At 42.9% G+C, this 15,100-nt stretch overlaps 1 protein-coding gene across 1 annotated transcript; it reads left to right on the top strand.

Moving 5' to 3' along the window:
• The first annotated feature begins 102 nt into the window (after nt 1-102).
• eif4enif1 (eukaryotic translation initiation factor 4E nuclear import factor 1) lies at nt 103-14,651 on the top strand. The gene is made up of 19 exons (XM_078283475.1): nt 103-419; nt 1,272-1,427; nt 1,522-1,595; nt 3,559-3,686; nt 4,176-4,450; nt 5,087-5,285; nt 5,513-5,676; nt 6,518-6,656; nt 6,907-7,083; nt 7,453-7,724; nt 8,456-8,536; nt 8,741-8,933; nt 10,062-10,150; nt 10,571-10,707; nt 11,005-11,086; nt 11,275-11,398; nt 11,489-11,821; nt 12,680-12,850; nt 13,639-14,651. Exons 2-19 carry the CDS (start codon nt 1,329-1,331, stop codon nt 13,824-13,826), a joined length of 2,925 nt encoding a protein of 974 aa, XP_078139601.1. The 5' UTR covers nt 103-419; nt 1,272-1,328; the 3' UTR covers nt 13,827-14,651.
• Nucleotides 14,652-15,100: the final 449 nt, after the last annotated feature.

Raw genomic sequence — 15,100 nt, 5'->3', positions numbered from 1 at the left:
CTGTCACACAGTTGATGCACAGCAGACAATTTTAAATTCTAGAAAGGCGCAGTGGGCACTATGTAATCCTTCCTAGGACCTTCTTAAAGCGGTGATCAGAGGAAAATCGCTGCTACGACTTAGAAAACAGAGAAAGAGCAGACATTTACTTGAGATTACACAGTCTCGGCACGAATTGTTTTGTTATTTGGATCAGTGTTATTGTGTTTAGTTACCTCAGTACAGCCTTCATTTGCTGAAATTACTCCAGCAACCCAACCGGCGTAGAATTTCGTACTTGCTGGGTGGGCATTATCCCATTCCCCAGCTAGTTAGCTAGCTAGCTACAGGAGCTAGATTAGCTAGCTAGCTAGCTAACTAACGTTAACTGCTACCTGACGGCCGGCAGCAAACGTTATTCCCAACAGCATTCAAACTAAGTAAGTAGTCCAGTTGTTGTTTTTTTTAACTATACCAGCCAGTCACATTTGTAGTCATTATCGATACCACGATTTACGTTTATTTATATAGTTTAGCTATTCATCAATCTCTGGGCTAACGTGAACGCTTGTGTTTCGTAGAAGCTTACTAAAGAAAGGATAGCATAGGTGGCTTTAATCTAATGGAAAAACATTGATCAGTCCATATTTTAAGTTCTTTAAATGACGGATAAATATGAGGTAAGGACCGCAGACTTTTCCAGTGCGCTTCATTTACAACCTCGACGCTACAGGCAATTTGCCAATTAAGTAATTTAGCATAATTGACATGTCACGTCTCATGTCGGCGCTCTCCGGCCGTTATCAATCAGCTAGCTAATTGGTTTGCATTGTTCGCTGAAAATGCCCCGATACACCTCGATGGTCCAGCCAGGTCAAGTTTGTTATTTTTGAGGTTTTAATTTCCCACGCATACATACTTACTCAAAATATCAGTTTTTTTTCCCGTAGGCCCTGGAAAGCAGTAGGAGGATGTCGTATTGCTCCAATATGTAACGAGTACCTACACTTGACAGAAATTGTCACTACTACAGACGGAGGACCATTAAGGGATAAAATGAGAGGGCTAAATGAACTTTATTTTGTAATGTGTGGAGTGATAAGAGGCCCCACTCTCCCATCTATAGTTCAAGGCATGCTGGAAGCCAGTGATAAACATCAATGAAGGCAATCAAGAACCATTTAAGACAACATGACAAGACAATACTGATCAAATGAAAACATCTTGAACACTTGCATTCATTCTCTATTTCAAAAATGTGTCAATTATCCTAATAAGTGCATTTCCAACAGGAATAGTGTCACCGCTGGGATAGAAGCTGTGCATTTGTTCGGTCTCTTGAATCAGTCATGGAGAACGATGCTTGCGTTGAACAGAAGAATGGTGAAGCTGCTGAGGCCCAAGTGAAGGAACCGGCAGCAGCCTCAGCTCCTTTCAGATACACCAAGGTGATGAGAAGCACTAACAATAGGATAATATCAAGACTAGATTGTTTCACGGAGTTCGACTGAACACTACTTACCATTATAAATTATTTTACAGGAGGAACTTCTGGAAATAAAAGAATTGCCTTGCTCCAATGAAAGGCCAGAATGTCTCTCAGATAAATATGACAGGTAAGTGATTCCCTAGGATGTCGAAAATCCAACCCATAACAGAAAACAATCTAGATTTTTTTTTCCACATTACCAAGAATGTCCTAAAGCTAGAAGCAAGGGAACTAAGACTAATCTTGTCAAATGAGACTGGATGTGCTCTGTCAAGAAAAAAAATGGGAGACCAGCCTTGTGCACGCTCTTGACAGTAATTAGATTGACTTTCTGAGGAGATATATTTTCCTTGAATTAATTCTTATGAGTGAAAAAGCTCAAATATTCACACTACAAAATCAGTGTCTTATTCATTGCACGATGCCTATGAGTGTGCTGGAAGACCAAACCTGCGGGAGGCTAATTGATTATAATTGTAACATTTAGACACTTTGAGCTGGGAAAGTATTTTAAATTTGAGAGGGAGGAATAGTATGGATGGATTCTTTAAAATCTTAGGACATAATAGGAATTGGTGGTTTTGTTGGCCAAAAGTCTTCAACACACAGGCATTGTAGTTGACAGTTATTAGATTGTTTAAAGTGGCACAAGTGTCCTGTCTGTAATGAGCAGAAAGAAACACTCAACCCCCTCACACCTCTGATGTTCACTCCACAAGTCTGCAGGGTACAGATGAAAGTATGCATCAATTAAGGCTGTTTGTCTAATTGTATCTGTGCTGTTGGAATTGTGTGAAATAGATGTAGAATCAAATGCATTCATTCACAAGTCACTTGACGTCAGATTCAAAGCTATAGCTACTTGGCTAAAATACTTAGTGGAGCTGGAAAGGGTACAATGGAAAGGGTAAGCATTGCAGTTGGGTCACCTCGACACCAGCCGAACTGCCTTGCTGTCATTCATCTTGAGCCCAAACACAATCCATTCAGAACCTTCGATTAAATCTGCAGCTGGTTAAAGGCTGGTTCTGATGCGATTGCTTCCTCCAAAAGTATACGCAAAACAGATGGATGTAATAAATTTGCATATGTTTTGTATCTTGTGAAATCAAAATATGAGTGATATGCAGAACAAAGAAACAAACAAACAAATAGCCTTGTATGGCACAGCATTGTGACCTTGTATATTAGAATTTGTGTGTTTGGTCTGTCCATCACTTAAATCATTCATCGCTTCATTTAAATTTTGGTCTGTGTGTGCTAGAGACAGTTTTGGCACAGGCTTGTGCTGTAGGGCAAATGGTGGAGTTGCATGGAGTTTTCAGTTTCTGAGACATTCAAAGTGGATTTAAGAACAAAATTTGAACTTTTGAGTGTCTATTTTTCACATCTGTCTGTTTTGTATATACTCAAGGAAACCATTGCTTCAGAAGCAGGCTTTGACCAGCTGCTTTGTGCCACACTGTATGTGGTCGGCATTTCTGCCAAGGATTTGACTCGAGATGCAAGTAAATATAAATGAATGACAGATTTTGGGGACGTTCAGGCTACTCAGACACCTGCTGATGAATGTCTTGATAAATCTGTGTCATTGTAGCAACCTTCCTAGACGGTTTGTTTGAAATACTAATCTGGCTTGCTTATGTGGAAGTCTGATTTTTGCCTCACATGACAGCTGTCTAATCATCACTACTTGAAACAATTTTCTCAGCCACATTCAATTTATTTCTACTACTTCTACTACATTTTGCATGTGAATTGAGTTGCTGTGCGCGTGCAAGGGTTTATCAAAATCTCCATTTTCTTCATCTTTAATCTCAATATCATTTCTACAGATGACAGCCAAATGATTGTATCAGTCCTTTATTTTTTATTTTTTTGTAAACATGTTTAACATTATTCAGTGTCAAATTTGTCAAGTTTTGCTGACTCAAAGGTGTCTAGTTATAATGGCCTCCCCATTTTGATCCATGGTGGTTACATTATTTTATATTTGGGATCATTATAGTATCCTATTTGTCTTGTGGATTTTCCCTGTAAACTTATTGGATGCGTCTTTAATTGTGGGTTTCAATGGTATTTTGATTTAGTGATGGTGTCTGGGACCCTGAGAAGTGGCACGCCTCGCTGTATCCTACTTCAGAACGCAGCTCTCCAGTGGAAGGTTTTAAGAAGGACTATGTGGATGACAGAGTTCCTTTGAAACGTAGAATTCCAGGTAAATGCCTATTTCCAGAGGCTCAATCCATAACTGTATAACTCTTTGCCCCACTAGTGTCCTTATTTAGGTTGAAGCCAAAACATGGCTCACAAGTTATGTTGTGGTCTGTAGGAGGATGTTTGTGCTAGAGGAGGGCTATTGACAAGTCATGAAGTAGTGAGAATATAATGTAGCAACAAGTTTCTGTAATTTTAATAACTCAAGCAACCACTGAATATGCAGCAGTTCTGGATTAGGCCTAAGCATGATTATATTTGGACCTCATATGTCTTTATTGTGATGCCTATTTTGATTATAACTGTGTACATGCTCTAAGAGTGTGCACTGAAATAGAATTTCTTGTTAGAAAATTACAAAATCGTCCTTTACATTACATTAGGTTTACACCGGGGTGTTGCTCAGTATAGTGTGATTGTGTGTGCAGTCAGTGATTTGTACTCTTAACTATCAGAAACCCAGCATTTTATTCTGTTGCATTGCTCTCAGATCCTCGTGAGCGACTAAAGGAGGACGATCTGGATGTCATACTCAGCCCGCAGCGGCGCAGCTTCGGAGGTGGATGTCAGGGCAACGCTGCACCTGTGCTACACACCCGTCGCCCCATCAGTCCCTTGGAGAATAAGGAGAATGAGAGTCTCCGTCTAGGAGGGGCACGCAGAATTGGCAGTGGCCGCATCATTGCAGCCCGAGTCTTTGAGAGAGAAGCCCGTGTAGAGAAAGAGAGGGAGCGTGAGAGAGATTTCAAGGATAAGAGATTCAGGGTTGGTATATATTGCCTCAATGCTTTCAGTCCATCTAGAAAGCATTTCCCTCAGTGTTTTAGATGGTGAGGTGTTAAATGCAGAAGCTGGCATGTGTTTAGCAGAAGTAATGCTCGTAAGATCGGAAGGCTTATAAATAAAAATGATGCAAAATCGCATGTAGGCCCTTTGAGTTTGTTTCCCAACGTAGCCAGCTATATAGACATTGATTTTAGTTGTTCATAATAAAATGGACTGAAAAGGGAAACGTGCAGGAGAGATAAAACCCCAGAGCTTGAAAAATAAATAAAAAAACGTTTCTTTTAAATTTACCCCCCACCCCCCAGAGAGTTGGATTTTAGCTCTCACTTAACTAACATTGCTTACATTCTAAAATAAAAAAGCTAACAACTTCTGCTCTTAGTATCACAGCAAATAAAACACTGATGCAAGTGCTTTTTGGATAGACTGAAAGGAGTCCCACCTCATGATAGCCCAGGCAAGCTTTTGACAAACCTGAAATGACAATAAGTGACTAAGTTTACATCAAGAATGTTCCCATCTGTTTAATATACTGTTCAGCAGCATTTGAAGATCCTTCTCCTACATTTTGCCATTGCAGTGATATTTAGTCAGTCTTGCCTCTGTCCTTTGCAGCGAGATTTTGGTGACAAACGTGTGTTCAGTGAAAGGAGAAGGAATGACTCGTATGCAGAGGAGGAACCGGAGTGGTTCTCTGGAGGTCCCACAAGCCAGTCTGAGACAATTGAGCTCATTGGATTTGACGACAAGATCCTGGAGGATGACAAGCGCAGGTCCAAGCGATCAAGGAAGCGGACTGAGTCTGTGAAAGAAGGCATGTCAAAGCTGTGTTCCCAAATTAGTTGTCAGAATTTCAGCAATGTAGGCGTTTGGCCATGTTGACCTAATTGAAAGGTTATCTAATCAATTACATAACAATTTAGTATTAATTTGGGTAATCAACTTTGTGTTATTTATATCACGATAGGGATGCATAAGATGGGGATTTTAGCTGTGACATAATTGCTTATTTGTACTTGAGTAATTTGTTTGCATGTGCAGCAGTGGAATGTAATGGTGGACAGGCAGAGGAGCAAGATGTGGCCAGAGACTCTACAGCTGACCAGGAGGTTCCTCACCCTGACGTTCTGCCCGAGCAGTCGGGTGGAGACTTTGACTTCAACGAGTTCTTCAATCTGGAGAAGACCATGCCAGGATTGGCCTCTGTAAGTCCTGGGCTGCACTGTCAGGTGTTTTTGGGCTAAAGGTGCACACATCAGGGGTGGTGGCTTCATTCACAAGTTGCAAAAGGCATATTGGTGCGATTTTAATGCAGTACACCTAAGCTAAACAGTAGAGGTCTTCAGGTGCATCTGCCCCCCCACCGCAAGTGTTAAGAATATCTCATAAAACTGAGATGTTCTGTTGCCTGCTGTCAGTTGTCCAGCACATTTTTAAACTTGGATACATGCCGGCAATATTGCTGGCAATGTTTAGATTTGATAATTACATGGTCTGCTCATATTTAGCTTAATATCTTATCAAAATAAAGAGCCTTTTTGAATCCATGTAGGAAGGTCACAGATCCGTTATTTTAGGTAGAAGATTTTGAATATGTGAATACCTCTACTGCACAGGCTTGATCCCACTGAAGCTGAGTGAATTTGATCTGTGGTGGTGTTGTCACTGTATGGTGCGCTTTCTAAATATTTTGCCACTGGGGCATTGCATGGGGGTAAAGAAGGGTATAAAAGGTATTGGGTTTCAGAATGTAATGCAGCAATCCAAATTTATGCCCATCATTATTGCCACATTAGAGCAGTTACTCATTTCAAACTAAGCAAACTAAATGAGAAAGCTGAGTACAGACTGGTTTATGGCGTTAAGTCAACACAAGGCCAACCAGCAATGCATCCAATGAAACTGTCCTCAATCTTCTAGCACATATTGTGCTAAACCGATGGAAATCGCTCCAAACGTAAGTGCCACCTTTGTCCTCACACCCTTCGGTCTCCCATTTTTTGGGTTACCCACTCCGTCTCACGAGCCCCTGTTTGTGTCTTGCAGATGATAGAGGACGTTTTGGGGGAGGGCCCTGTATCGGCTAGCCGCTTCAGTCAGTGGTTCTCCAGCAACCTGAGCCCTTCAGGCAGCCGTTCCAGCAGTCTAAGGTCCACTCCCCACGAGGAGCTGGAAAGACTAGCAGGTAAAAGCAGTGCGTCTCTTCAACTGGTTCTGAACATTTGGACTATACAGTTAGACTGGTAAAAGATAATGTGCTATTTTTGTTTGAACGTTCAGCATGGAAAATAATAGCCAGAAAACGTAGCCTAGAACATTGTAAGAATGTTTGTTACAAACATTTGTGTTATCTCTATTGGCCAGTACTTTGACAAAAGTACAAAACTTGAGCTGAGGTTGAGCTTGAAAATTTGGACTGTTTTGCTCCTCTCTAGGGCTTGAACCGCGCTCCACCTCCCCTAGCCAGGGCCCTGCCCCATACTTCACACCTATTCAATCATCAGAGCGCAAGGAGAAGGTGGACATCCTGGAGCTGCTGCACAAGGCCAAAATAGACCTGAAGCCCCTTCTTTCCAGCCTGTCGGTCAACAAAGCGCGGCTACGTGAGAGCAGTGAGTGCCAGCTGACCAAAACACTTGCACAGTCCAGTTCCAACATGTCCGTAGCCCAGTAAAAATCTGAAAGGCATCATCTACAACAGAATTGGGTTATTGGGGAGATTCAATACACTAGATAACATTGTTACATGTGACCATGGAGGGATGTAATTAATAAACGGGGAGTAAATAAAAACTCAACTTGGCACTGTTGAAAGCCACTTGCCAAGTTTTCCCCTCCTTAGGTACTCGATCAGAAGATGGAGCACAGATTTATAATTTTCAATGAAATTGGAATCGTGTCATGATGCTGTGATGCCAAGTTTTGATTGTGTTGATTCTACTTGTGCCCTTCTTAATGCTGTATCCACACCTTGCCCCCAGCTCACTCTGGAGTGGTGCTGTCCTTGGAGGAGGTGGAGGGAGGAATGAAGGGGATGAAGCTGGGGACAGAAGCACAGGTGCGAAAGGTGCCCCCTCCACAGAGAGGAAACGGCACTCCCTTCATGGCTGAGCACTTGGAGGAAGCTTTAACTGGTGGCCCCAGTGCCCGGCCTCGCTCGCATGACGCTGACATGTCGGCCTTTAATAAACTGGTCAGCAGCATGAAGGCAAGTGGAACTTTGCCAACCCACCCCAAAGCCAACACAAACAATGTAAGTGTCACTGTTGTTGAAAATGAGTGTTTAAAGCTGTCTGCACTGGATGAGTAACGGCATTGTGCATGTTGCATTGGGACAGGTAACTGTTCAGACTAACCTGCTGCTATATGTGTGTGGTGTCTTAAAATATGTCCTTAGAGGTCTTTTAAAAATACATGCTGCATGCAAGCTATTTCAATCTAACCTTAACAGTCTGGTCTAGAAAAGCGATGGGCATAAATTTGTTTGTTTGTTTTGGGGATTGTTTTTCATGGTTTGGATTTAAAGGGATGTGTGTATGTTATAAATGTCCTACATGCAAGTCAGTTTATGGAAGAAATATTTTTTCTGTGATCAGACTAGAACCACATTAAATCTGTCATGTTAAATACATGCTCATTTGGGAACCGTAGCAATGGTCTTAATCCATAAGCATAAATGACTTGCACAAGGGACACTTACTTTGTTTGGAATTAATATGCTACAACTCCCAATCTCAATGGGCAAGCAGTGTTGCAGTTAGACAAGGCTTCAGTTAAGATTTGTTAGTCATCCAAATTAATACTTCTGATGTTGCAGTGTCGCTGTTTGAATGCCAATTCGAATGCCAGTCGCTATTTTATGCAATTCCAAATTCCCACCACGTTTTATTGCTGAATGCCCAGTGGGATGGGTGTTGGAAGGTAAACGGTCGCTTGCGAACTTCATTGCATTACACCAGCCCTAAATTCTTTCTCCTTGTACAGCAGCAGCAGCCTTCAGACCCGGCTCTGGCGACACTGCCTGAAGGTCAGGTGCCTGCTCAACAGCAGAAAAACATATTCCAGGTGTGTATGTTGAATGCAACCCAGTCTGGCTCATGCTTTTGCCAGCGAAATGTGTTTTGCTCAAGCTGACAAAATGAAGCAAACAGGTCTGCTTTTAATCAAGGTGTCAGTTTGGTAATGGTTTTATCGGGCCTCCTTAGAGACTCTGTGCTCAGGCATGTTAGCATTGTACCTTGTTTTTTAAGGCGTGTGTGTTTGTTGTAGGAGCTTCTGGGAGGCCAGGCTCCTCCTCGTAGTGGATCCCCTACACTACTTGGCAGTCTGCTGGGCAGCTCCGAGGACCCAACGGCCTCTGCTCCTTTACACGGCCTGCTACACAAAGGCCCCTCCCCCCCTCTCTTTCCACAGAGGGCGCCTTCACCTGACTACTTTCACCGTCGATTGCAACCTTCAGCAGGTAAAGTCATTGCGCAGTTGATGAATCATGACCTTACAAAGAGTTCAGTGAGAGAATATGAGCTCTAACACTGTTTCTTCATAGATGTAGGAAATGTTTTCTGGGGGAGTGTTCTAGTTTGGAGGCATCTTTTGACAGATTTAGGTAAAGACACCTGCCACCATTTGAGATTCAAAAATAAGGGAGATACCCTGGTGATATAGTCGAGCTTACTGTAAACCATGCAGTGGCATCTCAAATTTTGCGTTGGCCTATGAACTGACTTCCTGTGGAAGATCAGATCAATCTTTGAGTCAGTTGGGGTGGTTATGATTTGAATCTGAAAAACCCTCACGCTGCCAGATAATCTTTGTCGACAGTCTCGACCAAGCCTCCGATCAGGATTGCCTCTCTGATTGTCGGGATGGGGAAATCTCAGTAAATTGGTCCAATAATCCTCTACTGTGTCCCCATTGTAAGATGGGCTATGATGCTGATTCATAGTAAGCAATAATGGCCTTCATTCTAGCTCCTCATCACAGTTGGTTAATTTCCACTGTAAAAAAAAAAGTGAATTTCCTTCCCCATTTGTCAAAATCGGTAATCTGGGCCCAAAAATGTGACATCTGGCCTGTGTGACAATATTACTTTTAAACCTTGCTCCTTGCTTAAAGCGTTGTGGAGTTAGATCAGTCAGCATTCCCAAGGCAGACATGATATTTCATAGACGTACTGCTGCAAGTGGCAGCTGATCAAACCGCTTCCATCTCCCCCACAGAGAATGTGTCAGCATGCACAACGGCTAGTAAACAAGTTAGATCAGCTCACGGCAATCAGGAGCTGTTTAGCTTATCTGACTGCTGCCAGACATGGCAAAGGCAATTTGCCCATACCAAATATATTTAATATCTTGACGTGGATTACAAAAGCTGTTTCTTGAATGTAAACACATTAGCTAAATGAGGACTCAATGTCAGTTTCCAGTGGCAGCCTACTTTTTGCAGCAGGACTGGAAGGACATGAGGAGCTACCACACTGTCAGTGCTACAACTTCCTGTATGTTTAGTTCAGCGTGTGTTTTCGGTTAGGCAGATAGTATTGATGGGACAGACTGGTTTGTCTCACAGTTTTTCTCCCCACTCCCGACAGGATTTCCTGTTGGTCCTCAGCCCATGCTGCCAGAACAGTTTGCTGAAATGCATCGGTCCATCAGCCCTGGACCCACTGCACAACAGCAGGTAACTTGATGTTTGGACATGCCTTGGATGTTAAACTTGGGTCAATAGCTCGATTGTCCGATTAATCTGAACAATATTTTGTTCCCGTTTTGGGTGTAATCAGTTGTAAAATTATATTTTGTTCCTGTTTTGGGTGTAATCAGCTGTATAATTAATCATATCAAAGAGGACCATAAATTCTGCTGTAGCGTTTCAGTGGAACATGAAGTCAGAATGACTGGCAAAAAACCAACCTGCACTTTACAAAAAAAAACTTTATTTCAGCTTGAATTTCAGCGTTATTTTTAGATAAGTTTCAACTTTTTATTTGCTTTTTGTTTTGTTTCTTTAAAGGAAAATGGCGAATGCCTTAACATGGTGCCTTGAACAGGTATAGAGTTATCTCTTCAGCTGCATTGTGTTGACTGTGTGTTTGTCCAGATAAGGGCGCTCTCTATGGCAGTGAATCAGGCCGACCTGGAAGCTCTGGCTTTCCAGCAGGACCTTGCTCTACATGCCCACCACTCATTCCAGTCCGGCTACAACAAGCAACCACAGGACAAGTCCTTTCGAAATAGGTTGGTTTTTAAAAACACACAGATTCTGTAACGTTCTCACGATGCATTCATGGCGCTGACATATATACTGAATTCATTAGCAGTTTATTTGAATGTGATCTCAACTCCCAGTCTTCTTAGTTGATCAGCTGACTTTATTTCCCATGAAGACCATGCTGTGGTAAAAATTGTAAACTTCTACATCTGAAGAAAAAAGCTTGTCCATGTCTTAACCTTAACAGCTCAGTGTTGATGCACTCTTTGTGGCACTCAGTCTTTGCCAGATATAGTTATGATTGATGTGCTTGTGATCCACAGACAACCACGTATTAATCGGTCCCCCGTCCCGGGCCCGCAACCTGCTGGAAGAAACTCCCCAGGCAACGCAGTCACCAGCATGGTGAGCATAAATTTCATCCTGCAAACTGTCATTGCTCTAAATTGTCCAGCAATTACAAAGACTAAATTACGGTGCACTTATTCCCCAAATCCCACCCTCCCCCCCCCCCCCCCCCCCAAACACACACAAACGCCCGAGTTAATATCCTGTTTCTTGTATGTCACAGTTGTATAATACTTGTATTTCAGTTGTCACCATCATTTACACCCACATCTGTGATTCGCAAAATGTATGAGACAAAAGAGAAAAGCAGAGATGAACCTGGCAGCCATCCAGAGGGCAAGGAGGAGGCAGCGGCACACTCCCAAGACGGTAGAGAGCCTTTACCACAACTTGATTTATGCTTAAATTGAAGTGCTAGAACATTGGTATAATGCTGGGATATGGGTTTTGTGATTACAGATAGCGGCTCCCCAAACTCTTACCTGGAATCAATGGATGGGAGTGTGTCCCAGTCTGGGGGGGTGAAGGCCTGCTCCACTCCACTGTCCTCACAGACCTTGCCTAGCAAGGACCACGAGCGCCTCCGGCCAGGCACGGCTGGACACCACACTCCCACCCTGGTATCTCCGGGGCCGGCCTCACCGTTCCCTCGTCCCATCTACCCGGTACCGCTGCTATCCCATGTACCCATGGTGCGCCCTCCTCCACCCCAGCTTCACCCCAATGTGGTGCAACGAATGCTAGCACAGGGTATCCAGCCCCAGCAGCTTGGACCTGCACTGTTGCAAGCAGGTTAGAGTTGTGTTTTTTTTGTTGTTTTAATAGCCGTACTATTCTCACATATTGTAAGGTTCTATTTTTGTTGTTTCTTCAATAATTTTTTTTGAATGTGGGTGGGTATTACCGTATTTCCTCTAATAGTGGCCAATTAAAAGCCGGGTCTCCAATAATGGCCGGGGCCGTCGTCGACACGAACAAATAAAGGCCGGCCTCAAATACAGGCCGGGGGAAAAAACAAAGGAAAAAGACTAGGTCAAAACCTAGTGTATGGCTGGACCGTGTCCATCTCCTCTCTCCGCCGCTGTCCTCTCCACCGCGCCCACGGCCGCATTGATCCTCCCGGTCCAAGCCCCGGACGCCCGGTGACGCATCAGCATCGGGACCCCCGCCGAAATCTCGGCCGGATCACCGGGAACACATCGGCGCCCAGCTTCAGTTAGCTTCAGCTTACATGCAAACAACGGTGGATACCGGTAAACTCCTGGTGCCTGTTTGTAACTGTAGTTTGTAGTAACGTACAAGTGCCACAAGATGGCTCGGCCGGCGGAAGTCTCTGGAGCATGCCGTCGTCGATTACCGTAATTATCGTAATGCATTGCAGTAACAAAAAAACGTCTACCTAACGTACCCCAACAGAAGCAGATCAGAAAACAAGGAAGCTTCGTACTAAAATATGAGCAAATATACTTATCAAACAGAGGGAATTAGAAATAAAGGCCTGTCTCTAATATAAGCCTGCTTCCAATAAAGGCCTGGTACCCTCTGCAGTTGAGGTAAATAAAGGCCCGGGCCAATATTAGAGGAAATACGGTAACTTGTTTAAGCTTTCACCTTTAGAGCTAATGGAAGTATTTTACCTGTACTTGCCAGGCATTTTTCCACAACATGTTGACCTTGCGCAACTTCAAGGCTTGCCCCCTGCCCTGCTTGGACAACCATTATACCCTCTAGGTGCAACAGGGCATCCTCTTCTACCTCCCAGAGCCAACACGCAGATGCAGCTAGCAGTAATGCAGCAGCAGCTTCAGCAACAGAGACCAAGTGAGTGGAAGCAGTTTCAGATATTGGGTCTCGTTAAGTATGGGCATGTGGTAGCAGCAGCATTGCTTCCTCTCTTAGGTTTTAGATTATCTGAAGCTTCATGGCTTGGGCTGGAAAATGACTGTTTTGGGATTTTTGATGTGTAGGCTGCTCCAAAAACTGCTTATGATATGTTTGGCAATTTCTGCTACAGCACAAGGATCCAACACTGGGCTGTAAAGTCTGAAAATAAATCTGGTAATTTCCAGTTCTTGATAAGTTTGAAAATGGCACAAGAAAGTTTGGTAAAATATTATTGTCCTGATGTACATACAACTACACTTTCTGTGGTATTGGACCACTGTCATCTCACATTCTGGGATTTGTTGCTGTGAAGAGCAATCTTTATCTATAGTGCAGCATAGTTGGTAGGGGCAAGATGACTGACTATGAATAATACTGAACCAAAGTCTTCAAATAAAGTATTGAATTTTAAAATTTTAAACTGTTTACTGACTACAGGATGGCTGTACAATAATTTGCTCGATCTAATATGATCAATTAAGTGTCCGCTTTGAAATATGTGAATTTTTGGTATGACATTTGAAGTGTTAACCTCTATATGATTGCAATGCTTCAGCTCCATACATTGCAAAGCCAAAAGTGTTGTACATCTAAGTGCGTCAAGCTCAAGCGTTGAACGCAACATGTTTAGTCGGGGCTACTTTCTGTGAACCCCCTCATCTTGTTCTGATAGTGGTGCATTTTCTTAGCTGTTGGATAAGATTCTGTTCTTCCTTCTCTTGCAGTACACCCCGGGGTCCAAGGCCCTCAGTCCCAGAGCCAAGGCCCTCACCGAACAAGCGGCTCCCAGCGACACGGGGGCAGCCCCCCTCTGGGCCTCGCCAAGTGGTTTGGATCAGACGTGCTGGAGCAGCCGCTCCCCTCCATGCCTGCTAAGGTCATAAGTGTAGATGAACTGGAGTTCCGGCCGTGAGAAATTGAAACACTATGCTGGATAGCAAGAATTTTTTTTTTTTCTTAAGTTCCATCTCCACCTCCCCATTACTGGAAAAATGTGAACTTTAATTTGAAAGACAGTGCAGAGACCTGAACAGTCTGACCATGCTTTGTCTTCAACCTTGAAGTCACTGCTTTGATGAGGCTTATCCTGAGAAAAGGGAAGACGAGTAATGGAGATTTGTTTTTGCAGCTGGTTGTTTTTTTTTGTATAATTAGTTTCCTTGCAGTAAAGATGAAGTAAATAATGTATAGGCCCAAATTGTACAGACCATGGGAAAGAATTCTCCCTGTACATAGCTATGGTTTCTTTTTCTTGGTATGGGGAAAGTCGAACTATCCTGCAGTTCAACTGAAAACTGCCAGAGACTAAGTAGAGTCACCAAGAGATGGTAGCATTCCTTTGTCTGGTCATTCTAGTATTATTTCCCCCTGAACTGCACTGAGAAAGGGCTACTGCAAGTCAAAAATGTTTGTGGAGTAACCCTGGGTGTTTACTCCGCAACATTTTCTCATGTGGGATGGTTGGTGGCCCCTATCTGTAGATGTGACTGGCTGGAGCATTTCAGGAAGTCTCCAGGGGAAGCAGCAAGTGCTGGTTGTGCCTTTCTTTCTCTGTAACTTTTTTCTTTTTTTTTTTTTTTTTAACTGTATCCCCTTCCATCCAACCTGTCACTGGGGGGGGCTGCACTGCTCACGTTATTGTCAATTTTTGGGGGTGGTTGGGATTCCGTTTATGCTTATGTGCTATTAAGTTATAAAAGCACAAATAGAATTAATAAATAAAATCTTCAGTAAAACTCACAAATTGCTGTCCTGCATGATTATGTGAATTGCTTTGTGTTGTCTAACTATGCTCTGATTGATCTCCCTTGTGAAACATTTATCTCAATGGGAATAACCTGGTTGAATGAATACATCTGTAGACTGTAGGACAGTTCAGTTACTATAATTACAGCCCAAAGTGAACTGAAAAAAAAAGACATGGATCATTTTGGTGACTTTCTACTCTGTTGGCTGCACTTTTCAGGGGAAGAACATTTAAAGATTGTCTTGCAGGTTACCTTTCTAACCTCATCCAAGACATTTGTGGAAAGACAAGTAACTAACTACTCTAGTTACTGTACATATGTAACTAGAGGACTTTAAAGGTTGGGCTTTTACTTGAGAAATTGAAGTGTTTACTCGCAGGTTTAATTAGACATAATAGTAGTGATATGTGATGCAATGAAATCTGTCACTCACAGGAAA

Source organism: Centroberyx gerrardi, chromosome 5, assembly GCF_048128805.1.
Source record: "Centroberyx gerrardi isolate f3 chromosome 5, fCenGer3.hap1.cur.20231027, whole genome shotgun sequence".
Classification (NCBI taxonomy): Eukaryota; Metazoa; Chordata; class Actinopteri; order Beryciformes; family Berycidae; genus Centroberyx; species Centroberyx gerrardi.
This window is presented reverse-complemented; position numbering and strand designations above follow the sequence as displayed.